At 42.5% G+C, this 27,287-nt stretch overlaps 1 protein-coding gene across 1 annotated transcript in view; it reads left to right on the top strand.

The window, feature by feature from the left end:
* The first annotated feature begins 7,905 nt into the window (after positions 1-7,905).
* Positions 7,906-27,287, top strand: part of LOC120993755 (tetraspanin-18-like) — a 161,914-nt gene continuing 142,532 nt past the window's right edge. The window contains exons 1-2 of the mRNA XM_040422225.1: positions 7,906-8,041; positions 8,274-8,449. Coding sequence (XP_040278159.1) covers positions 7,906-8,041; positions 8,274-8,449 — 312 coding nt within the window. The remainder of the gene's footprint in view (positions 8,042-8,273; positions 8,450-27,287) is intronic.

The raw sequence follows: 27,287 nt of genomic DNA, 5'->3' as shown, positions 1-27,287 counted from the left end.
GCATCCTGAACGGATTACTCTCCATTCAGAATGCATTAGGATAATCCTGATCAGGATTCTTCCGGCATAGAGCCCCGACGACGGAACTCTATGCCGGAAGACAATAACGCAGGTGTGAAAGAGCCCTTATTCGTCGCATATAATGCCCTCGCATATATGCCCTTCGCATATAATGTTTTACAGGGTCAGCTCAGCTGCATGCCCTCGTATTTAATTTTTTAGAGGGTCAGCTCACCAGCAGGCCCTCACCTACAATGTTTTACAGGGTCAGCTCACCAGCAGGCCCTCGTATATGATGTTTTACATGGTCAGCTCACTAGCAGGCCCTCGCATATAATATTTTACAGGGTCAGCTCACCAGCAGACCTTTACCTACAATCTTTTACAGTGTCAGCTCACCTGAAGGCTCTCGCATAGAATTTTTTAGAGGGTCAGCTCACCTGCAGGCCCTAACCTACTGTAACAGTACAGCCTGGATCACAGCGGTTCCCTGTGACGATACGCTGACTTGCGCTCCAGCGTGGAACGCACCGGCCTTCTGCGATGATACGCTGGCTTGCGTTCCAGCGTGGAACGCACCGGCCTTCTGCGATGATACGCTGGCTTGCGTTCCAGCGTGGAACGCAGCGACCGCCTGTGTTGTTACGCTGGCTTGCGCTCCAGCGTGGAACGCAGTGGCTGCTGGGCCCTCCTGTGACTCCGCCCACTTACCGTCCGGCCCTTAAATAGAAGACAGGTGCTAAGCAGGGTGTTCCACTAATGGGGTGCGCACCCTGCTAGCTCCACTGCATCTGAGGACTCTGTCCACATATCCAGACCTGGATCCCTAACAACAGCGTGAAGGACTGTCTACCTTCTTGCCACTGGCTTCCCCACTGCTGGCTTCCTAGCCAGGACCAACTAACCGCAAGTATATGCCTGTTACCTGCTCTGATTAATGTCCTAGAACTCTGAGTGGGGTGGTTCCTGACTGGTGTGAGACGATACTCCCAAACCAGCTCTGAACCTACTGCATACTATATACTAAACTGTGGACATGCTCTGAACCTACTGCATACTATATACTAAACTGTGGACATGCTCTGAACCTACTGCATACTATATACTAAACTGTGGACATGCTGTACTAGCTCTGAGCCTGCTGCATACTATATACTAAACTGTGGACATGCTCTGAACCTACTGCATACTATATACTAAACTGTGGACATGTTCTGAACCTACTGCATACTATATACTAAACTGTGGACATGTTCTGAACCTACTGCATACTATATACTAAACTGTGGACATGTTCTGAACCTACTGCATACTATATACTAAACTGTGGACATGCTCTGAACCTATGGCATACAATATACTAAACTAAGGACATGCTATATACTAACCCTGAACCTATTGCATACTAGATACTAACTCTGAACTGTGCACAAGCTTATACTAACTTGTGACTCCTGTAATACTGGGAGACCTTCCTCTCCAGCAGTAATACTAAATAAATGGATAGCGGTAAATGATTTTGTTACCCCAAACTCTCCGCCCAAGACTGAGAGAGACGCCTGGGGTACATACTGAGTAACCGCGAATCCCACAGCCAAGAGCAAGGGCAGTGGGATAATAGTGCATGTCCATTGCTTCCGCAGTTGAGATCCTAACTGATCAACTAGGTGCGTTACACCTACAACCTTTTAGAGGGTCAGCTCACCAGCAGGCCCTCGCATATAAATTTTTACAGGGTCAGCTCACCAGCAGGCCCTCACCTACAATCTTTTACAGGGTTAGCTCACCAGCAGGCCCACACATAAAATCTTTTACAGGGTCAGATCACCTGAAGGCCCTCGCATATAATTGTTTAGAGGGTCAGCTCACATGCAGGCCCTAACCTACAACTTTTTAGAGGGTCAGCTCACCAGCAGGCCCTCGCATATAATTTTTTACAGGGTCAGCTCACCAGCAGGCCCTCACCTACAATCTTTTACAGGGTCAGCTCACCAGCAGGCCCGCGCGTAAAATCTTTTACAGGTTCAGCTCACCTCCAGGCCCGCACCTCAAATCTTTTACAGGGTCAGCTCACCTGCAGGCCCACACCTAAAATCTTTTACAGGGTCAGCTCACCTGCAGGCCCTCACCTACAGTAATTATACCTAATAGGTAATTTGTACGCATGCTGCCTTGCTTGGATGTGGTAGACGTAGCCGTTTCTCAGGCTCCCTCTCCGGAAACAAACACTGGTCCATAATTTGAGCTGAAAATAACATCTAAAGTTGATAGGGCAGACATCTGAATGGATCGTCGCCGTCACGGGGACGTGCGATCGGGCCCAGGTTATCTAGAGTCACCAAAGCGGCAGCAGGCCATTGCCCATAATGTTTTAGATGGTCATATCAGCAGGCCCTTGCTCCAAATGTTTTTGAGGGTCACCAGCAGGCCATCAATCATAATTTTTCAAGGCTGCGTATGATGCCCTCCTTTTTGAGTAACAAAGGGTGTATTGTAGTGCCGGTTCCTTGTAATTTTTTCTGCAGACCTTTCACTTAGTGCATAGGCTTTAAGAGTGTAGGAGTCCCACTACATGAACAATTGTACCACAATGTGAATGAGGCCCTCCTTTATGTGATATACAGGTTGTATTGGAGTTTCTCTTCCTTGTAATTTTTGGCAGCACTTGCACTTTATATACAAGTAAATATACAGGAAAGAATGTTTCCTAACAATTTTTCCTCTAAAATTAATTTTATCTATCGGTTTTGTGCGTATTATTACGGCGTACTACTCGGATAACATAGTTCCCAGCAGCGACCTGGGAGTCCAAGATGCATCCATACATCCTCCCCATTCCGTTCCCGAACCATTTTGGTGGTGTTTCCATCAATTTCTGACCTTTTCCTATGTACCAGGCACCCTCCCCTCTTCAGAGCAGGGGGTTCCTGGTTTAATGCTCGGGTTCTGCCATTGACTTCATTTATACTTAGGTGCTCGGTAGAGCACCCGGGCATCCCGATGTGTTCAGCCAGAGCACCCGAGCACTTTGGTGCTCGATCAACACTACTAAGTACACTGGAAAATGTCTGAATCCAAGATGGCTGAGGCTATTTATAGGGCTGTGACATAACAGGGCTGTCTGGCTGCTGATTGGCTGCATGCATGGCATTGTGGGTGATCCCTCATTCCCAGAGTTCTTTGCTCCATGTCCTAACATGTGCAGCAGCCATTTTAGGAAAAAATGCAATTCGTTACCACGAAGCATGAGGAAGTTCGGTGTGAATCGAATAATTCCTGAAATTCTGATAAAATTCCACTTCATCAGCTTCGATTAGCTCATCTCTTATTGGAATCGATTAGGCGCCATGGTATTACTATAAATTGGAGTTTGGTACAAGAGATCCGCACCCCAATACTGATGAATCTTTTTTTTTTTTTTTAACAAGGCCCATATGCAGCAAGAGCTCCCAAAAGGTCATAATCTCTGCTGCATTTACTGGGATCCAACCTAGGGGTCTAGCATATGGCATTGTGGGGCTTTGGGAAATAAATTGCTGGGCGTATAAATTTGTCTCAGTTAGCATCAAATTTATAAAATCTTCAGAGAAAATTATTTAAAAAAAATCTATTTCTGTGAAGCCCACACAATCAATCTGAATTCCTGAGCTGCCTACAATTTCAGGAAGTGGGGGTTGATAAGCCTCAGCTGTTCTGGGGTACCTTCTAGAGGGTCCCTCATCACCGGATGATGAGGGGGTAGAGGAGTAGAGGAATGTGGCATCATCTTCTCCCTCACTGGCAGACTCAGTATCAGAGTCAAAATTTGGGTACGCTGTTCAGCTGAGTATACTCTTTGGATGGACGAGCCAGTTTTATTTTATTGGGGTGTGACGTGTGAAATGTGTAGACCTTTATTTATTGTGAGTGGAGTATATGTGTTTTTACATGTGAAGGGGCTTGTAATAAATTGGAAATTGAATTTAGTAGCAAAAAAATTGTTTAAAAAATATGTGTATATATACTACCACTACCTGCAGTTCTTTCTTCTCACAAAACGATTAAAAAAAACAACTCAAAAATGCAAATGCAGATGCAAGGATGCAAATGAGCACAGTTCCACGTGTATGTGCAAAAACTGTAGTATGAAAATTCACTACAAAAAAGTGTTAAAGTGAACACTGGCTAAAAATTAACATATATATATATATATATATATATATATATATATATATACACTCACCTAAAGAATTATTAGGAACACCTGTTCTATTTCTCATTAATGCAATTATCTAGTCAACCAATCACATGGCAGTTGCTTCAATGCATTTAGGGGTGTGGTCCTGGTCAAGACAAACTCCAAACTGAATGTCAGAATGGGAAAGAAAGGAGATTTAAGCAATTTTGAGCGTGGCATGGTTGTTGGTGCCAGACGGGCCGGTCTGAGTATTTCACAATCTGCTCAGTTACTGGGATTTTCACGCACAACCATTTCTAGGGTTTACAAAGAATTGTGTGAAAAGGGAAAAACATCCAGTATGAGGCAGTCCTGTGGGCGAAAATGCCTTGTGGATGCTAGAGGTCAGAGGAGAATGGGCCGACTGATTCAAGCTGATAGAACAGCAACGTTGACTGAAATAACCACTCGTTACAACCGAGGTATGCAGCAAAGCATTTGTGAAGCCACAACACGCACAACCTTGAGGCGGATGGGCTACAACAGCAGAAGACCCCACCGGGTAACACTCATCTCCACTACAAATAGGAAAAAGAGGCTACAATTTGCACGAGCTCACCAAAATTGGACTGTTGAAGACTGGAAAAATGTTGGCTGGTCTGATGAGTCTCGATTTCTGTTGAGACATTCAAATGGTAGAGTCCGAATTTGGCGTAAACAGAATGAGAACACGTATCCATCCTCTGATGGCTACTTCCAGCAGGATAATGCACCATGTCACAAAGCTTGAATCATTTCAAATTGGTTTCTTGAACATGACAATGAGTTCACTGTACTAAAATGGCCCCCACAGTCATCAGATCTCAACCCAATAGAGCATCTTTGGGATGTGGTGGAACGGGAGCTTCGTGCCCTGGATGTGCATCCCTCAAATCTCCATCAACTGCAAGATGCTATCCTATTAATATGGGCCAACATTTCGAAAGAATGCTTTCAGCACCTTGTTGAATCAATGCCACGTAGAATTAAGGCAGTTCTGAAGGCAAAAGGGGGTCCAACACCGTATTAGTATGGTGTTCCTAATAATTCTTTAGGTGAGTGTATGTATATATATATATATATATATATATATATATATATATATACAGTACAGACCAAAAGTTTGGACACACCTTCTCATTCAAAGAGTTTTCTTTATTTTCATGACTATGAAAATTGTAGATTCACACTGAAGGCATCAAAACTATGAATTAACACATGTGGAATTATATACATAACAAACAAGTGTGAAACAACTGAAAATATGTCATATTCTAGGTCCTTCAAAGTAGCCACCTTTTGCTTTGATTACTGCTTTGCACACTCTTGGCATTCTCTTGATGAGCTTCAAGAGGTAGTCCCCTGAAATGGTTTTCACTTCACAGGTGTGCCCTGTCAGGTTTAATAAGTGGGATTTCTTGCCTTATAAATGGGGTTAGGACCATCAGTTGCGTTGAGGAGAAGTCAGGTGGATACACAGCTGATAGTCCTACTGAATAGACTGTTAGAATTTGTATTATGGCAAGAAAAAAGCAGCTAAGTAAAAAAAAAACGAGTGGCCATCATTACTTTAAGAAATGAAGGTCAGTCAGTCAGCTGAAAAATTGGGAAAACTTTGAAAGTAAGGGCTATTTGACCATGAAGGAGAGTGATGGGGTGCTGCGCCAGATGACCTGGCCTCCACAGTCACCGGACCTGAACCCAATCGAGATGGTTTGGGGTGAGCTGGACCGCAGAGTGAAGGCAAAAGGGCAAACAAGTGCTAAGCATCTCTGGGAACTCCTTCAAGACTGTTGAAAGACCATTTCAGGGGACTACCTCTTGAAGCTCATCAAGAGAATGCCAAGAGTGTGCAAAGCAGTAATCAAAGCAAAAGGTGGCTACTTTGAAGAACCTAGAATATGACATATTTTCAGTTGTTTCACACTTGTTTGTTATGTATATAATTCCACATGTGTTAATTCATAGTTTTGATGCCTTCATAGTCATGAAAATAAAGAAAACTCTTTGAATTAGAAGGTGTGTCCAAACTTTTGGTCTGTACTGTGTATATATATATATATATATATATATATACTTAACAAAATGATGAGGCAGCACTTCCAGCTTTAAGGTGACAGGGTGAAGACCCCAATAGACTTTAATCCGGCAACGTTTCGGCCTGCTCAATGAGGCCTTTATCAAGCTACATAACAGTGTATACAACCAGGTATATATACCCACAATCCAATACAAAATAATTACAATCAGTGATTACACATGTCATCAATCAAGTCACATGATCTCCAACTCCATCATCACGTGACTTTTGTGCATAGTAAACATTTGTAAAAAAGTCATACAAAGATATAAAAAATACAAAATAGTGATCATCCTTGCTTACAGTAGATATGTGCATTTCAATCAATATATGTACGTACATCCATTTTAAAAAAGAGTTTATGTCCCCTGCATACATAACCCCAAGATGTACATAAAGTGCATAAGTGCTCCGTGCATAAAGAGTTAAAATCTTTTATTTGTGATGCAGCTGCATCATATCTAAACTTAAAATCAACCTGTTGGAGCTCACCATTCATGGACCCATAGAACAGACCGGCGTTGGCGTCCCTCAGTCTGCAGCGCGCATGCTCCGGGTCAGACGTCACTGGTCCCGCCCCCTACGTCGCCGCGCTCCTACGTGCCAACTCCATGGACCGCAGCGTCATCCAATGGAGCGCATCGCAGGACCAACAGCAACGAGGGGAGGAGGGCCAGGTCATGTGACACAGAAATACGTCACGCTACATCAGAGGGCGTGTTCACGCTCCGGGTCAGACGTCACTGGTCCCGCCCCCCACACTGCCGCGCCCCTATGTGCCTACTCCATGGACCACAACGTCATCCAATGGAGCGCATCACAGGGACAACAGCATAGGAGGGAGAAGGGCCAGGTCATGTGACACGGCGTAAACACCTCGCCGCACCAGAAGGCGTGTTCAGTGTTCAAGGAGATCTGAAAAATCTCAAAGCGGACAATCGCGGAGAAGCCTGTAGTGACAGTGCGCAACCTTGCATGCTACAACAAATCTACAACCTCAGCGTATAAAGGGCGGACGGGGTGGAAAAAATGAAATCGACCCCCATCTCTTCCACCGGGTCCCCAACTATCAAAATCATTATATGTGCAATTACAATGGGACAAACCCTTCCCATCTATCTGCACAGCGAACTCTGACATCAGTATATAACCACTCGCTATCGGGCTTGTGGCAAGTGAATATTGTATATCAACTCATGTAGTTCGCTAGTTGTAAAATACTTTATAGAGGTCAATAGACACATTGCGCATCAAGTCGCCCACTTGGACACACATCCGCCACCGTCCATCTAATCTCCTCTCTATGGTCACTTCATTCACGGTACCCCCTCTAATGTCATATAGGAGAGCAGATAACCTGAGGGACAAGTTAGTCAGAGCTGAGGTGGTTGGTGATAAGGCTAAAGTCCAGACGTATATAGGTCGCAAAAAATACGGATGTTATCCGTGTTTGAGCTGTGTTAACTGCAGCTATATGCTTAAAGGGGAGAGATTCACACACCCAGTATTAAATACGCAGTTTGACATACGGCACTTTCTGACCTGTGATAGCTCATATGTGGTCTATCTCTTGTCTTGCCCCTGCAATCTCCTTTATGTAGGGGAGACCATATGTGATGTTAAGACCAGGATGAACTATCACAGATATTCCATTCGCCAAAAGAGGAAAGATCTTCCTGTGCCCAAGCACTTTATTGAAGCTGGACACAGGGAAAAGGACCTCAAATTCAGGGTAATAGATCATATCCCACCACTGAAAAGGGGAGGTAACAGGGAAAAGCTTCTTAAACAACGTGAGATTATGTGGATACACAGGTTACATACATTGAAGCCTGATGGCCTCAATGCAGAATGTAGATGGGAACTATGTGGATAGTAGATGTGCAGTCAGCATGCCGGACGTGGGGGTCCTCTTCCATTTTGTTTTGATGTGGGGGATATGTAACAGTGTACACTCTTTCTTGAACAAAAGTTGATACATTTTTTCATCTATTTCAGATAAATCTGTAGATGAGCCCAATGACCCTTTATCTGTTTCATTACATGGAGCCGCCTATGGACCCTTGAACACGCCGGTGAATGAAGTGACCATAGAGAGGAGATTAGATGGACGGTGGCGGATGTGTGTCCAAGTGGGCGACTTGATGCGCAATGTGTCTATTGACCTCTATAAAGTATTTTACAACTAGCGAACTACATGAGTTGATATACAATATTCACTTGCCACAAGCCGGATAGCGAGTGGTTATATACTGATGTCAGAGTTCGCTGTGCAGATAGATGGGAAGGGTTTGTCCCATTGTAATTGCACATATAATGATTTTGATAGTTGGGGACCCGGTGGAAGAGATGGGGGTCGATTTCATTTTTTCCACCCCGTCCGCCCTTTATACGCTGAGGTTGTAGATTTGTTGTAGCATGCAAGGTTGCGCACTGTCACTACAGGCATCTCCGCGATTGTCCGCTTTGAGATTTTTCAGATCTCCTTGAACACTGAACACGCCTTCTGGTGCGGCGAGGTGTTTACGCCGTGTCACATGACCTGGCCCTTCTCCCTCCTATGCTGTTGTCCCTGTGATGCGCTCCATTGGATGACGTTGTGGTCCATGGAGTAGGCACATAGGGGCGCGGCAGTGTGGGGGGCGGGACCAGTGACGTCTGACCCGGAGCGTGAACACGCCCTCTGATGTAGCGTGACGTATTTCTGTGTCACATGACCTGGCCCTCCTCCCCTCGTTGCTGTTGGTCCTGCGATGCGCTCCATTGGATGACGCTGCGGTCCATGGAGTTGGCACATAGGAGCGCGGCGACGTAGGGGGCGGGACCAGTGACGTCTGACCCGGAGCATGCGCGCTGCAGACTGAGGGACGCCAACGCCGGTCTGTTCTATGGGTCCATGAATGGTGAGCTCCAACAGGTTGATTTTAAGTTTAGATATGATGCAGCTGCATCACAAATAAAAGATTTTAACTCTTTATGCACGGAGCACTTATGCACTTTATGTACATCTTGGGGTTATGTATGCAGGGGACATAAACTCTTTTTTAAAATGGATGTACGTACATATATTGATTGAAATGCACATATCTACTGTAAGCAAGGATGATCACTATTTTGTATTTTTTATATCTTTGTATGACTTTTTTACAAATGTTTACTATGCACAAAAGTCACGTGATGATGGAGTTGGAGATCATGTGACTTGATTGATGACATGTGTAATCACTGATTGTAATTATTTTGTATTGGATTGTGGGTATATATACCTGGTTGTATACACTGTTATGTAGCTTGATAAAGGCCTCATTGAGCAGGCCGAAACGTTGCCGGATTAAAGTCTATTGGGGTCTTCACCCTGTCACCTTAAAGCTGGAAGTGCTGCCTCATCATTTTGTTAAGTATATATCTTGGAGGAGGGGCCGGCCTCTGTGAGGAATTGCACCCAGTGCACAACGTCTGACTGTGCTGCTGCAATATTTGGGATTATATATATACACTGAACACAAATATAAATGAAACACCTTCGGTTTTGTTTGCTTTTGCTCCCATTTTGCATGAGCTGAACTCAAAGATCTGAAACATTTTCTACATACACAAAAGACCCATTACTCTCAAATAATGTTCACAAATCTGTCTAAATCTGTGTTAGTGAGCACTTCTCCTTTGTCGAGATAATCCATCCCACCTCACAGGTGTGGAATATCAAGGTGCTGATTAGACAGCATGAATATTGCACAGGTGTGCCTTACACTTCCCAAAATAAGAGGCCACTCTGAAATGTGCAGTTTTGCCTTACTGGGGGAAGGGGGGGATCAGAAAACCAGTCAGTATCTGGTGTGGCCACAATTTGCCTCACACAGTGCCACACATCTCCGTCGCATAGAGTTGATCAGGTAGTTGATTGTGGCCTGTGGAATGTTGGTCCACTTCTCTTCAATAGCTGTGCGAAGTTGCTGAATATTGTCAGGAACTGGAACACGATGTCGTATACGCAGATCCAGAGCATCCCAAACATGCTCAATGGGTGACATGTGCGGTGGGTATGCTGGCCATGCAAGAACTGGGAAGTTTTCAGCTTCCAGGAATTGTGTACAGATCCTTGCAATATGGGGCCATGCATTATCAGGAAGTGATTGTCGTGGATGAATGGCACAACAATGGGCCTCTGGATCTCATCACGGTATCTCTGTGCATTCAAAATTCCATCAATAAAATGCACCTGTGTTCGTTGTCCATAACATACGCCTGCCCATACCATAACCCCACAGTCACCATGGCCGTGCATTATCATGAGGTGATGGTGGTGGATGAATGGCACAACAATGGGCCTCAGGATCTCGTCACGATATCTCTGTGCATTCAAAATGCCATCAATAAAATGCACCTGTGTTCGTTGTCCATAACATAAGCCTGCCCATACCATAACCTCACCGCCACCATGGGCCACTCGATCCACAACGTTGACGTCAGCAAACTGCTCACCCACACAACGCCACAGACGCTGTCTGCCATCTGCCCTGAACAGTGAAAAACGGGACTCATCCGTGAACAGAACGCCTCTCCAACGTGACAGATGCCATCGAATGTGAGCATTTTCCCACTCAAGTCGGTTACGACAATGAACTGCAGTCAGGTCCAGACCCCGATGAGGACAACGAGCATGCAGATGAGCTTCCCTGAGACCGTTTCTGACAGTTTGTGCAGCTGTCCGGGTGGCTGGTCTCAGACGATCATGGAGGTGAACATTCTGGATGTGGAAGTCCTGGGCTGGTGTGGTTACACGTGGTGTGCGGTTGTGAGGCCGGTTGGCTGTACTGCCAAATCCTCTGAAACGCCTTTAGAGACGACTTATGGTAGAGAAATGAACATTTACTGCACGGGCAACAGCTCTGGTAGACATTCCTGCAGTCAGCATGCCAATTGCACAATCCCTCAAACGTTGCGACATCTGTGGCATTGTGCTGTGTGATCAGACTGCACATTTCAGAGTGGGCAGTCTAAGGCACACCTGTGCAATGTTCATACTGTCTAACCAGCACCTTGATATGCCACACCTGTGTGGTGGGATGGATTATCTCGGCAAAGGAGAAGTGCTCACTATCACAGATTTAGTCAGATTTGTGAACATTATTTGAGAGTAATGGGTCTTTTGTGTATGTAGAAAAGGTTTCAGATCTTTGAGTTCAGCTCATTCAAAATGGGAGCAAAACCAAAAGTGTTGCGTTTATATTTTTGTTCAGTGTACATATAAAAAGAAACAGCACGGTTGTCCGCTGTTAAAATCCAAGCTTTATTGGGTATACACTAAAAGTACAGGAACACTAGACATAGCAGGTTGATGCATTTCACCATCAAGTCTTAGTGCTAACCTACTGTTCTACTTATCCATCTTCCTTTAAAAGAGAAAGCATGCCTCTCATGACATGTCCACTCAGATGTGTGCGCATAATTAATCCCTCCAATCCATGTCATATACAAACTTAAAGGTAGGTAAATCAAAGCAAAAAAGTAAGATACATATAAATACAAATGCATGAATACGAGTATCCATTCAATATTCAAATATCACATCATGTCTATGATTTAATCCCTTTGGAATTCTGCTGTTTAACATAAAAATCTCCATGCTATCCAAACACTTTAGGGAGGTATACCAGGGAAATGTGGCTAACTTGGAAGTTACAGGCATTGAAAGAGTCTTTAACCCCTGCAGGGGAGGTGACTTGCATAGAAAGTTATTGAATCATGAATTCTATTGGATTTTTATGTTAAACAGCAGAATTCCAAAGGGATTAAATCATAGACATGATCTGATATTTGAATATTGAATGGATACTCTTATTCTGCATTTGTATTTATATGTATCTTCCTTTTTTGCTTTGATTTAAATAGTTTTAAAGTGTAACTGTCATGTTTTCATAAATAAAAATTTATTTTTTTGCATATGTTAGGCTACTTTCACACTTGCGTTAGGAGCGGATCCGTCTGGTGTCTGTACAGACGGATCCGCTCCTATAATGCAAACCTTTGCATCCGTTCAGAACGGATCCGTCTGCATAACTGTTTATTTCAGATCTGATTTTTCACTTCGTGAAAACTCAGATCCGACAGTATATTCTAACACAGAGGCGTTTCCATGGTGATGGGGACGCTTCAAGTTAGAATATACTAAAAGAACTGTGTACATGACTGCCCCCTGCTGCCTGGCAGGTGCTGCCAGGCAGCAGGGGGCAGACCCCCCCCCCTCCCCCCCTGTATTTAACTCATTGGTGGCCAGTGCGGCCCCCCTCCCTCCCCCCCTGTTTTTAACTCATTGGTGGCCAGTGCGGCCGGCCCCCCCTCCCTCCCCTGTAGTTATCACATTGGTGGCCAGTGCGGCCGGCCCCCCCCCCCCTCCCCTGTAGTTCTGTAGATTAATTGGTGGCCAATGGGCCCCCCCCTCCCTCCCCCTCCTAATTAAAATCTCCCCCCCTATCATTGGTGGCAGCGGAGAGTACCGATCGGAGTCCCAGTTTAATCGCTGGGGCTCCGATCGGTAACCATGGCAACCAGGATGCTACTGCAGTCCTGGTTGCCATGGTTACTTAGCAATTTTTAGAAGCATTATACTTACCTGCGAGCTGCGATGTCTGTGACCGGCCGGGCGCTCCTCCTACTGGTAAGTGACAGGTCTGTGCTATAAGCAATGCGCCGCACAGACCTTTCACTTACCAGTAGGAGGAGCGCCTGGCAGGTCACAGACATCGCAGCTCGCAGCTGGGACTCCGATCGGTACTCTCCGCTGCCAGCAATGATAGGGGGGGAGATTTTAATTAGGAGGGGGAGGGAGAGGGGGGCCCACTGGCCACCAATGAATCTACAGAACTACAGGGGAAGGAGGGGGGGCCGGCCGCACTGGCCACCAATGTGTTAACTACAGGGGAGGGAGGGGGGCCGGCCGCATTGGCCACAAATGAGTTAAATACAGGGGGGGAGGGGGGGTCTGCCCCCTGCTGCCTGGCAGCACCTGCCAGGCAGCAGGGGGCAGTCATGTACACAGTTCTTTTAGTATATTCTAACCTGAAGCGTCCCGATCACCATGGGAACGCCTCTGTGTTAGAATATGCTGTCAGATCTGAGTTTCACGATCTAACTCAAATCCAATGGTATATTCTAACATAGAGGCGTCCCCATGGTGATGGGGACGCTTCAAGTTAAAATATACCATCGGATTGGAGAAAACTCTGATCTGATGGTATAAAAGGGACTCCTGACTTTACATTGAAAGTCAATGGGGGACAGATCCGTTTGCAATTGCACCATATTGTGTCAACGTCAAACGGATCCGTCCCCATTGACTTGCATTGTAAGTCTGGACGGCTCCGTTTGGCTCCGCACGGCCAGGCGGACACGAAAACGCTGCAAGCTGCGTTCGGGTGTCCGCCTGCTGAGCGGAACGGAGGCCAAACGGTGCCAAACTGATGCATTCTGAGCGGATCCGCATCCACTCAGAATGCATTGGGGCTGTACGGATGCGTTCGGGGCAGCTTGTGAGAGCCTTCAAACGGAACTTACAAGCGGAACCCCGAACGCAAGTGTGAAAGTAGCCTTACTGCTGCAGCAGTATTATGCATAAAGCAATATTTAGTTTCTTCACATACCAAAGTTTTCCTTGAGTTTTTCCCCTTACTTTCGGCTGTTTAAGCATTTACAATATGAGGACCTTCTCAAGATGGCTCCTCTGCCAGTTCTCTGAGGCCAAAACTGCTTTCCCTCACTTCCCATACACACTTACTGTAGCCAGCAGCTCACTGCCAACCAATCAGATTGGATTACTGAGAGACACGCCTCCTCACTCTGAAGCCTAATGCAGGCATGCAGTGTGAAGGACCGCCCCTCCGTCTTCATGTCTTCTTAGCCAGAGACAGACAAGGGTTCCAATACTGATGAAATACTGATCCAAAAAACTTAACAAATACTGACCACGTGATAGAGGCCATTAAAGTCTTCCACGTAGGACTTCTTTTCCATCTGAATAAAACCAATTTCAGAGGCAAATAGCCAAAAGCAGGAGTGGGTACAAAACACAGAAGACATGAGAATATTCCCAGCATGTGTCATCTCTGTTTTGAACCCACTCCTGTTTTTTTTTTTGGCCTTAGCAATACTGATCAATTACTGACCAAATGCTGACAAAGGCAGATGCTGAAAAGACATGATCCGTATTTTGGGGGTTGTTCTTGTGATGGATCCGAAGAAGGGAAAAATAAACAGTGATGTCAACACAAACTTACTGGTGATACCCTCTACACTCTATCATGGGCCCACTACTTGTATCAGCGTGTAACAGAACTGGTTCTATAGCAATTTATGTGGAATCAGCAGATGGTGTAAAAGGAGAGCGCTCTTTCACTCTATAGTAGAATCTTGGGCCCAGTTAAGTCCTTTAAACCTGACGCTAACATTAACCTTTAAGGCTGAGTTCACACTTGAGTTATTTGGTCAATTTTTGACCCGTAACTGACCAAATAAATGAAGTGTGAACTAAGTCTAAGAGTGACACCTGTCACCTGCTTGTTATACTGACGCACATTTACTGTGCCACTACTACAGAGGACTAGTTATACATGTTTCTGCAATGCACAGTGATGTACACCGAGATACACGCCCCCTGCAGCCGCGAAACAGCTGATTCATAATGTGCTTTGTCATGAATTAATGAGGATCAAATTAAATCTTTGGGAAAAATTCAGTGAGGCATCTAAATCATATTTTTTAAAACTTTGCTAATTTCTGGTAGTGATGCTTTAAAATGCATATCATATATATTTTAATTGGTTAATAAACTCAATGACTATTACACATACAGCACATGTTTTTGCATTAGAGTATCATATTCCTTTTTTTAAATAAATATTTTATTGGGTTTTGATTATTTAAAATTCACATCAATAATACAAACCAATTCTAATGTATAGAAGCAGCATAAACCATAGACAAGGTAACCTTAGTTGACTATACAAAGTAAGTAGCATATAAATTATAGACAGCTGTCTAGCATGCTAACTCTCACATTAATACAGCAGTAAAACAATATGGGTTGTTGTAGTGCAGCAGTAACCCCGTAAACACCAAAAGCAAGACACGCATATGATATAATGACATATTTTATTACAAGAATTTCACAATACACATAAAGCAAATATAAAAATTAGCAGCAATCTTAGAGGTGTTATTACACTAGATGTTCCCACTGAATCCACAGGGTCAAAAATGACACAAGAGGGACATATATCGTCACAAATAACCGGTACAAAGTACACTGTCTAATGAACAACAAGGTGTCCCAATAAAGCACAGTTAAGACCTGTCCTAGGTTGCTAACATAGATTATATGTTTATATAGCTAGACCTGCCAATAACCTTAATACAGTTCCTATGTTTGTGTGTTAGAGACAAAAGCAGAGTTATTTACAGTGACTTCTTGTTTGGATGTCATATAAGTGTTATATATTTTGTGTTCACAGAAGCAGAAAAGATAATATGCCTTTAAGATTTGTTATATGGATGTGAGGTAAACTCAATGACATAGCAGAAACAACAGAAAGCATACAGTTAAACTATTGTTGCTGGGCAGGTGTCTAGAACAATCACAGCCAGCCTCACACACAGCAGAAGTCTTGGCCAATCACAGCCAGCCTCACAGCCTGTGTGGGAAATTCTCTAGCAGAAGCTGCTAGAAATTATTATTCACCAGAGAGAGAAGCTGAGCAGACATTCACTCCTCTAAGAGCTGTGTTTTTTGGAAGTAGAGAGGCCAAAATAGGTATTTAAAACAGTTATATAATGTTCCTACTGTTAATATAGTGATTAGAACTGTATATTGAACCAGTTATATGTGTGTTTACTTACAGTTCCACCAAATTCAATAGCAAATACCATACAATTGCAAACTATAAAGTTGACAATACAAATTCAAATTCCATATTGCAATCCAAATTTCATACAATAATACTAGATCATACTCAACCAATCTGCAAATAGTTACTGCTAACTGCATATTGCAAATTGCAACCAAATTCAGCAAGTGAACTATTAGTTAGACCCCAGATATACCTCTCAGAGAGATCATAAAGTGCTTAAATAACTTAAAGTGAGAGTACAGATACTCAAGAGAGAAATATATCCACCATTTTATGTTGAATGACAAGATTGAACAGTTGAACCACCATCTTATGCATGCCGTCAATTTATGATACTTTATTCAACACGTGTTATGTACATGGGCTATCGGCTGCTGAGGCGGCAGTGTTATAAGAAGAAAAGTTTAATTTAATAAATAAATAATTTCAAGCATTTGGTGTGCTCTTTAAACCTACTGTTTCCATAGAACGGCGCTAGAGGAATTACAAGGCAACAGACAGTCTGGTTAGACTAAAAGTCAGAGATATAAAAATTATTTTAATGCCACAGCGCAAAAGGCACTTCAAGCGATAGCGCTCTTCAACTTGCATAGTAAAGAGCGCCTTAGAGCAGCAGAGCTCCAGCATATATTGCCGCTCAGCAACTGTTCCCTGAGTGAGCAAGCAAAGACACCTCAGCAGAGCTACTATAGAGGTCATAGAACGTGTGCATTAGTCAAACGGAGCCGACTCTTAAAGTGACAGAATGGCAAAGGCAAAATAGTCAGAGAAAGAGCGCCAACCCTCCTGCGATCCCTAGAGAGAGAAAGAGACGCATGGTGGGAGGCCAAAGTCCAGAGATAGAGTGTCCACACCGCTATCCGCGAAGAGGACACGTACTGCAACCAGCTAGTTTCCCGCAACTAGGCCCAAAGTCTGCACAGAGCATCACAAGTCAGCACAGAGCATCGCATCATCAAGAAAAGACACGTCTCCTTTAAGACAGACATTTATCCCTGCTCTTCAGAATAAGGTCAGAGCTTTCCTTAATACTTATCTTTGCAAATAAGTTTTGGTATAAAATGACATTTTCATGTTAAGGAATAAAAGACAAAGGACAGTTTGTAATACACAGATGCTGTTACATTTAAAAATGAAAGTCATGTATTGCCTGCATTTATCGCTTTTACATTTAAAGTGAAACTCATTTATTTCTGCATTTGTCAATCTTGCATTTAAAGTGAAAGGCATTTTATTATTATTATTGATTGTTATAGCATTTAAAGTAAAATGTCTGAGCCTAGTATTACCATGCCACTGTTAGAGGATACAAAGATAGATAGAGTAGAGGGGGAAGAGCAAGGGAACCTGTCTGAGGTAGAAGAGTCTGATGCAGCATTAGTCTTGCCTCAAACAAATCTAGTCCAAACAAATAAACTAAGACGTTCATCACATGCCAGAAAACTGACCTCAAAGATGCTGGAAAATTTGGAGCAAGAAGCAGTTGCTCTTGCGTGTTTTATCTCTCTTGCAGGCCTCTCTTCTAAGGATTTTAAGATGTAAGATGATGTTACTGGATTACATGCTATACGTGCTTCCGTATTGACAAACTCAGAGAGCTCTTTAAAACTTGGGAATGGGAATCTTATTTACTAATATTGTTATGGAGGGGCATGTCTTGGTCCATATGTCAGACTAGATATATGGTTTATTGTAAGAATTGTTTGCTGAAAATGACAAATCTATCATTGTCATCAGTGGGATAATTGATTTTTATCTATATATGATGCCTACTGGGACACTGTATTGGGTGTACCCTGAAGAGCCCAAATTATTGTTGTGGACGAAAAGCATTTGGATTTAGGGGCCTAAAGCGTGGTCTTACCAACTGTAATGGCTTAGGTACCTACAGTCGTGGCCAAAAGTTTTGAGAATGACAAAAATATTAGTATTCACAAAGTTTGCTGCTAAACTGCTTTTAGATCTTTGTTTCAGTTGTTTCTGTGATGTAGTGAAATATAATTACATGCACTTCATACGTTGCAAAGGCTTTTATCGACAATTACATGACATTTATGCAAAGAGTCAGTATTTGCAGTGTTGGCCCTTCTTTTTCAGGACCTCTGCAATTCGACTGGGCATGCTCTCAATCAACTTCTGGGCCGATTCCTGACTGATAGCAACCCATTCTTTCATAATCACTTCTTTGAGTTTGTCAGAATTAGTGGGTTTTTGTTTGTCCTCCCGCCTCTTGAGGATTGACCACAAGTTCTCAATGGGATTAAGATCTGGGGAGTTTCCAGGCCATGGACCCAAAATGTCAATGTTTTGGTCCCCGAGCCACTTAGTTATCACTTTTGCCTTATGGCACGGTGCTCCATAATGCTGGAAAATACATTGTTCTTCACCAAACTGTTGTTGGATTGTTGGAAGAAGTTGCTGTTGGAGGGTGTTTTGGTACCATTCTTTATTCATGGCTGTGTTTTTGGGCAAAATTGTGAGTGAGCCCACTCCCTTGGATGAGAAGCAACTCCACACATGAATGGTCTCAGGATGCTTTACTGTTGGCATGACACAGGACTGATGGTAGCGCTCACCTTTTCTTCTCCGGACAAGCCTTTTTCCAGATGCCCCAAACAATCGGAAAGAGGCTTCATCGGAGAATATAACTTTGCCCCAGTCCTCAGCAGTCCATTCACCATACTTTCTGCAGAAGATCAATCTGTCCCTGATGTTTTTTTTGGAGAGAAGTGGCTTCTTTGCTGCCCTTCTTGACACCAGGCCATCTTCCAAAAGTCTTCGCCTCACTGTGTGTGCAGATGCGCTCACACCTGCCTGCTGCCATTCCTGAGCAAGCTCTGCACTGGTGGCACTCCGATCCCACAGCTGAATCCTCTTTAGGAGACGATCCTGGCGCTTGCTGGACTTTCTTGGACACCCTGAAGCCTTCTTAACAAGAATTGAACCTCTTTCCTTGAAGTTCTTGATGATCCTATAAATTGTTGATTGAGGTGCAATCTTAGTAGCCACAATATCCTTGCCTGTGAAGCCATTTTTATGCAACGCAATGATGGCTGCACTCGTTTCTTTGCAGGTCACCATAGTTAACAATAGAAGAACAATGATTTTAAGCATCACCCTCCTTTTAACATGTCAAGTCTGCCATTTTAACCCAATCAGCCTGACATAATGATCTCCAGCCTTGTGCTCGTCAACATTCTCACCTGAGTTAACAAGACGATTACTGAAATGATCTCAGCAGGTCCTTTAATGACAGCAATGAAATGCAGTGGAAAGTTTTTTTTGGGATTAAGTAAATTTTCATGGCAAAGAAGGACTATGCAATTCATCTGATCACTCTTCATAACATTCTGGAGTATATGCAAATTGCTATTATAAAAACTTAAGCAGCAACTTTTCCAATTTCCAATATTTATGTAATTCTCAAAACTTTTGGCCACGAATGTATATCATTGTATTTAAACTGGCATACAGTGTACTTGGCATCCACTGGATGATAGTTATATTTTCTATCTCATAAATTATACTATGTACTCAGCATTTATTTGATATAATAACCGTGTGTACTGAGCATCATTATTTTTGTATTTAGAAGAACGACATTGTGTACTCAGCATTTATTTAATATCTATGTGTACTGAGCATTTATTTATTTTTTTGTACCTAGAATAGGCCACAATATATTAATATTGGGCCTACCATATGGTTCTGCCTGTGTCATCTGTCTTTAGGGCCATCCCAGGGCATACAGGAGGTTCCTGAATACAGGATCGCCCCTATCGGGGCAGCCATTCGGTTCTTTAGGCAGGGATTATCAAGAAAAGGGTCAGCATTAGGGACAGGTCCCAAATCGAATGCCATAACCCTACCTAAAGAACAGTCTCCTTCAGTATCTTGGAGGACTCAGGACCACCTGGTCCATATCGCATCTAATGCTATTTTTCTAAGTGCACTTGTTCTTTTTTCCTTTTTGTGTTTTCTGTGGGGTTGTTTTTATACGAAATATAATAAAGGCTACGTTTTATAATAGGTGGTACTCTGTGATAAAAATTGATGTATACATACCGCCGGAAAATATCTTCCCTCTGACAGGTAATTGTCTTAGCTGTGAATTCTTAATAGTTACCAACTGTAAGTCCAGCAAAAGTAATCAAGATCCTTGAATCCGACTTTGCAGACATAAGTTCTAAAGAAAAGAGTGTATCTCAAGAAGACATAAAGTTTGTACACACTCTACTAAAAGGACCAGATCTTACAAACACTCTGCCTGGAGTACTCTGTAGATTCAGAAAGTATCCAGTATCTTCCAGTTCAAAACATACTTGGATTGAGATGGAATGTAGAGAATGACAAGTTCTTCTTTGAAGTATCTATTGAAGAGAAAGTTGTAACTAGACGTACTATTCTTTCCGCAGTGGCTTCTATATATGATCCATTAGGATTTTTGGCCCCAGTAATCCTCAGAGCAAAATATATACTACAAGAATTATGCAGACAGAAGTTGGGACCGGACGAGCCCATATCTGAAAATTTGAGGCCAAGGTGGGAGAGTTGGATAAGAGACTTGCAAAACTTAAGAGAAGTTTGGATACCCAGATGTTTTGTACCTCATGATTTCGGAAAGTACAAGAAAACAGAACTTCATCACTTTTCAGATGCCAGTAGTTATGTTTATGGTCAGTGCTCCTACATCAGAGTGATAGGAGAAGAAAAGATACACTGTGCCCTGGTTATGGGGAAGGCCAGAGTTGCACCTACCAGTATTCAGACAATACCAAGACTTGAACTGAAAGCAGCTGTTGTTTCAGCATCAGTAAGCAAGTTTCTGAGAGAAGAAATGGAGTTGAAAATAGATGAAGAATAAGAATAACAGACTCACAAGTTGTCCTAGGATACATAAACAACGAAGTTCAAGAGTTGAGAAAATCCAGGAAATAACAAATCCAGAACATAGGCATTACATTGACACAAAGCATAACCCAGCAGATCATATTTCAAGAGGCCTGAATGTAACAGAATTGAAAAATTCTAACCGGTTCACCGGTCCAGAGTTCCTTTGGGAAAAGGAAATCACGCCCAGTAAAGGTTACACAGAATTGTCTGTGGGTGATCCAGAAGTAAAAGTTGTACAAACATTGAGCACTGCTGCCAAGTGTCAAGATGACATACTTGAAAGACTAGCCAGATGTTCAAAATAGAATACGGTCATAAATGTAGTAGCTCAAAATCAACGTTTGGCAAAGGGAAACAGAAAGAAAGATTTGTTGAATGTAGAGGAAAGAATGAAAGCTGAAGAAACAGTCATAAGACACATTCAACAAAGATTCTACAGTGAAGAGTTGAAAAGACTTAGTCAAGAACCTAAAAAGCTTCCAAACAACCACCCATTGTACAAGCTTAGTCTTGTTCTGGGAGGGAGACTGGAAAATGCATCGTTACCTAGCAGAGTGAAGCAACCAGCAATTCTACCAAAAAATTCTACCTTCACAAGATTGATTATTGATCACTACCACAACAAATCCTTGCACCAGTGAAGAAGCTTTACCCAAAGCTGTTTGAGAGAAGGTGGTTACTGGATAGTGAAAGGAAGCAAAGTTATAGCAAAGTATATAAGCAAATGTGTAGTCTGCAGAAAGGCACGTAGACCTACCGAAGAACAAAGAATGGCAGATTTACCGGCAGATCGTGTAAACCCATCACCACCATTTCCTTATAGCGGAATGGATTGTTTTGGCCCATTCATCACCAAACAGAACCACAAGGAGTACAAGAGATATGGACTAATATTTACATGTCTGAGCTCCAGAGCAATTCACCTGGAAATGTTAGAGGATATGGCAACTGACACATTCATCAACGCCTTGAGATGTTTCATAGCCATTAGAGGTACTGTCAGAGAGCTTAGATCTGACCAAGAATCTAATTTTGTCGAAGCAAAGAATGTATTGAAGAAAGCTCTAAAAGAGATCGATAAAGAAAAAGTAACTGAGTATTTGTTAGAGAAAGAGTGTGATTTTCATATGAATGCTCCACATGCAAGCCATACAGGAGGAGTTTCGTAGACAAATCAGAACTGTAAGAAATGTGTTAAGTTCAGTGTTGAAAAAAGAATGCCGGAAGAATAGATGATGCTTCACTTAGGACCCTGTTCTATGAAGTAATGTCTATAGTTAATAGTCATCCACTTACAGTTGATAACATCAACGATCCAACAAGTTTGGACCCTTTAACTCCCAACCATCCACTTTACCTTAAGTCTCATTACATACAGCTACCACCTGGCAAGTTCACCAAAGAGGATTTATATGCTAAAAGGAGATGGTGAAGAGTTCAATATCTATCAGATCCGTTTTGGAATAGATGGAGAAAAGAGTACTTAGCCAATATTATGCTAAGAAGTAAATGGCAAACACCCAGAAGAAATGTCCAAGTTGGTGACATAGTGTTAGTGAAAGAAGAAGATTTACCTAGAAGTCAATGGAAATTGGCCAAAGTTTCTAGAAGTTCAAAATGATGAAGACAAACTATTAGAAGAGTGTTGTTACCATTAGGAGACTCAAAAACTTCACCAAAAAGGAAAATTACTCCACTCAAGTTGGAACGTCCTATACAGAAGTTAGTTGTTCTACTTGAGCTGGAGGATAAAGTGTAGGCGAAACGCGCGTTGGGGTTGGTGTTCCGGCTGCATTCCCGATCTGTATGAAACTCCAGCATTACATTATATTGATATATGATTAATTGCCTACCCATGGCTGTGGTTATAACATCAGATATTATATCATTATACACTCACCTAAAGAATTATTAGGAACACCATACTAATACGGTGTTGGACCCCCTTTTGCCTTCAGAACTGCCTTAATTCTACGTGGCATTGATTCAACAAGGTGCTGATAACATTCTTTAGAAATGTTGGCCCATATTGATAGGATAGCATCTTGCAGTTGATGGAGATTTGAGGGATGCACATCCAGGGCACGAAGCTCCCGTTCCACCACATCCCAATGATGCTCTATTGGGTTGAGATCTGGTGACTGTGGGGGCCATTTTAGTACAGTGAACTCATTGTCATGTTCAAGAAACCAATTTGAAATGATTCGAGCTTTGTGACATGGTGCATTATCCTGCTGGAAGTAGCCATCAGAGGATGGATACATGTTCTCATTCTGTTTACGCCAAATTCGGACTCTACCATTAGAATGTCTCAACAGAAATCGAGACTCATCAGACCAGGCAACATTTTTCCAGTGTTCAACAGACCAATTTTGGTGAGCTCGTGCAAATTGTAGCCTCTTTTTTCTATTTGTAGTGGAGATGAGTGGTACCCGGTGGGGTCTTCTGCTGTTGTAGCCCATCCGCCTCAAGGTTGTGCGTGTTGTGGCTTCACAAATGCTTTGCTGCATACCTCGGTTGTAACGAGTGGTTATTTCAGTCAACGTTGCTCTTCTATCAGCTTGAATCAGTCGGCCCATTCTCCTCTGACCTCTAGCATCCACAAGGCATTTTTGCCCACAGGACTGCCGCATACTGGATGTTTTTCCCTTTTCACACAATTCTTTGTAAACCCTAGAAATGGTTGTGCGTGAAAATCCCAGTAACTGAGCAGATTGTGAAATACTCAGACCGGCCCGTCTGGCACCAACAACCATGCCACGCTCAAAATTGCTTAAATCACCTTTCTTTCCCATTCTGACATTCAGTTTGGAGTTAAGGAGATTGTCTTGTCCAGGACCACACCCCTAAATGCATTGAAGCAACTGCCATGTGATTGGTTGACTAGATAAATGCATTAATGAGAAATAGAACAGGTGTTCCTAATAATTCTTTAGGTGAGTGTATGTTAAGGATGTAGGTTCCTTTGTGGATCTGGATCCATTTGGATTAACCATATAGGGACCAACATTATTATTGTACACTGCTCAAAAAAATAAAGGGAACACAAAAATAACACATCCTAGATCTGAATTAATTAAATATTCTTCTGAAATACTTTGTTCTTTACATAGTTGAATGTGCTGACAACAAAATCACACAAAAAAAAAAAAATGGAAATCCAATTTTTCAACCCATTGAGGTCTGGATTTGGAGTCACACTCAAAATTAAAGTGGAAAAACACACTACAGGCTGATCCAACTTTGATGTAATGTCCTTAAAACAAGTCCAAATGAGGCTCAGTAGTGTGTGTGGCCTCCACGTGCCTGTATGACCTCCCTACAACGCCTGTGCATGCTCCTGATGAGGTGGCGGACGGTCTCCTGAGGGATCTCCTCCCAGACCTGGACTAAAGCATCTGCCAACTCCTGGACAGTCTGTGGTGCAACGTGACTTGGTGGATAGAGCGAGACATGATGTCTCAGATGTGCTCAATTGGATTCAGGTCTGGAGAATGGGCGGGCCAGTCCATAGCATCAATCACTCCAGCCACATGAGGTCTAGCATTGTCTTGCATTAGGAGGAACCCAGGGCCAACCGCACCAGCATATGGTCTCACAAGGGGTCTGAAGATCTCATCTCGGTACCTAATGGCAGTCAGGCTACCTCTGGCGAGCACATGGAGGGCTGTGCGGCCCTCCAAAGAAATGCCACCCCACACATTACTGACCCAATGCCAAACCGGTCATGCTGGAGGATGTTGCAGGCAGCAGAACGTTCTCCACAGCGTCTCAAGACTCTGTCACGTCTGTCACATGTGCTCAGTGTTAACCTGCTTTCATCTGTGAAGAGCACAGGGTGCCAGTGGCGAATTTGCCAATCTTGGTGTTCTCTGGCAAATGCTAAACGTCCTGCACGGTGTTGGGCTGTAAGCTCAACCCCTACCTGTGGACATCGGGCCCTCATATCACCCTCATGGAGTCTGTTTCTGACCGTTTGAGCAGACACATGCACATTTATGGCCTGCTGGAGGTCATTTTGCAGGGCTCTGGCAGTGCTCCTCCTGTTCCTCCTTGCACAAAGGCGGAGGTAGCGGTCCTGCTGCTGGGTTGTTGCCCTCCTACGGCCTCCTCCACGTCTCCTGATGTACTGGCCTGTCTCCTGGTAGCGCCTCCATGCTCTGGACACTATGCTGACAGACACAGCAAACCTTCTTGCCACAGCTCGCATTGATGTGCCATCCTGGATAAGCTGCACTACCTGAGCCACTTGTGTGGGTTGTAGACTCCGTCTCATGCTACCACTAGAGTGAAAGCACCGCCAGCATTCAAAAGTGACCAAAACATCAGCCAGGAAGCATAGGAATTGAGAAGTGGTCTGTGGTCACCACCTGCAGAACCACTCCTTTATTGGGGGTGTCTTGCTAATTGCCTATAATTTCCACCTGTTGTCTATCCCATTTGCACAACAGCATGTGAAATTGATTGTCACTCAGTGTTGCTTCCTAAATGGACAGTTTAATTTCACAGAAGTGTGATTGACTTGGAGTTACATTGTGTTGTTTAAGTGTTCCCTTTATTTTTTTGAGCAGTGTATATGTGCTGGGTTAGGACACATTGTTGTTCATTAGACAGTGTATTTTTTACCGGTAATTTGTGACGATATTTGTCCCTTTTGTGTCATTTTTTACCCTTTTGGATTCAGTGGGAACTTCTAGTAATAATACCTCTAACATTGCTGCTAATTTTTATATTTGCTTCATGTGTATTGTGAAATGCTTGTAATAAAATATGTCATTATATTATATGTGTGTCTTGCTTTTGGTGTTTATTGATTTAGTGTCACACATATCCAATCATTATTGGTTATTTATTTGTATTGGAGTAAGTAACCCTGTAAAGTAGCACAGCACTGGATTAGCATCACCCAAAAACAAATCACTTGGAGGAACACTGTATAATATGAAAGTATAGTGAAGAAGGAGAAAGACAAAATATTCTGTGGTTCCTTTTCAGAATTTTGGCTTCACAAAGAATCTATAGTTACAGACACAGAGCAGGACAGCAGCATATTTTTTCATAACAACGTCTACCTTTTTGGTAATTTTCATTCAAGAATGTAGAGCTGACATTCTTCTTAGACTAGAGGCATTAAATTCAATTAGCTCATAAACTCAAACTAGATCCATTAATAGAAGATATACACTAATCTGGCTCCAAAATTATCTTTTCTGAAGTCACATTTGACCAATTGAACAAATATTCAATCATTGGACACTGTTTCAGTAGCAAAGACATAATAATAGTGTTTATAATTTCCAGTTGTATATGAAACAAATTGCTATGTGTTCAGTATTTGCACATTTACATACGAGCACTATATACAAATAAACTACTGACAAATAAGGCAATCTTTAGTCAAATTAACATAAAATTTCAAATTTTCATTATGTTTAAGATTAGTGAAAGTTTATGGTGAAATTTATGCAGAAATACAGCTATTACTCAATATTGAAAGCTTTTTGTCAAACAATAATAACTATAGTAAATAACTATCACAAAAAGGACAGAACATTGCAAATAAATGCCATCATTAGGGCTTCTTAAATGCAGTTGTATTTACAATGCAATTGGTAAAGCAATTTCAGGCACGGAGTAATCAAGCACATCAATTTTAGTACTTTATGCTACTAACAACATCATTTCAAACACTTGTCGTCCGTTTGGTTCCAATATTTAAGTGACATTAAAAGAAAGAAAGCGCTTAACATAGAAAATGTTTTCTATTTGTTGTTCTACCAGTTCAATATAAAAATGTTTTTTTTTAAATTATTTTATCATTTCTAGCACTGGAAAATGGTTATGGCACACATGTATGCATTTTCCTACATAGATGTCTTTATTGGTGTTCACTGAAGTAAGGCTTAGCATAGAACGCAGATTCTTAGTGGAAATATACTAACACTTAGTGATGAGCGGAAGGTGCCATATTCGATTTTGCGATATTTCGCGAATATTCGGTTGAATATTCGTCTTATATTCGTCGAAATCGAATATTCGTCATTATTATATTTATCATGATTAATATGCGATTTAATTATTCGCATATTGCGAGTTTAACTGTATAAGGCATCTTTCCTATTGGTTGGCTATCTAGAATTAACGAAGATAACGAATATAGCGCTATATTCTCTATATTCGTTAATTCTTGCAAGCCAATATGAAAGTTGCTCATGGA

Source organism: Bufo bufo, chromosome 3 (genome assembly GCF_905171765.1).
Source record: "Bufo bufo chromosome 3, aBufBuf1.1, whole genome shotgun sequence".
NCBI lineage: Eukaryota > Metazoa > Chordata > Amphibia > Anura > Bufonidae > Bufo > Bufo bufo.
This window is presented reverse-complemented; position numbering and strand designations above follow the sequence as displayed.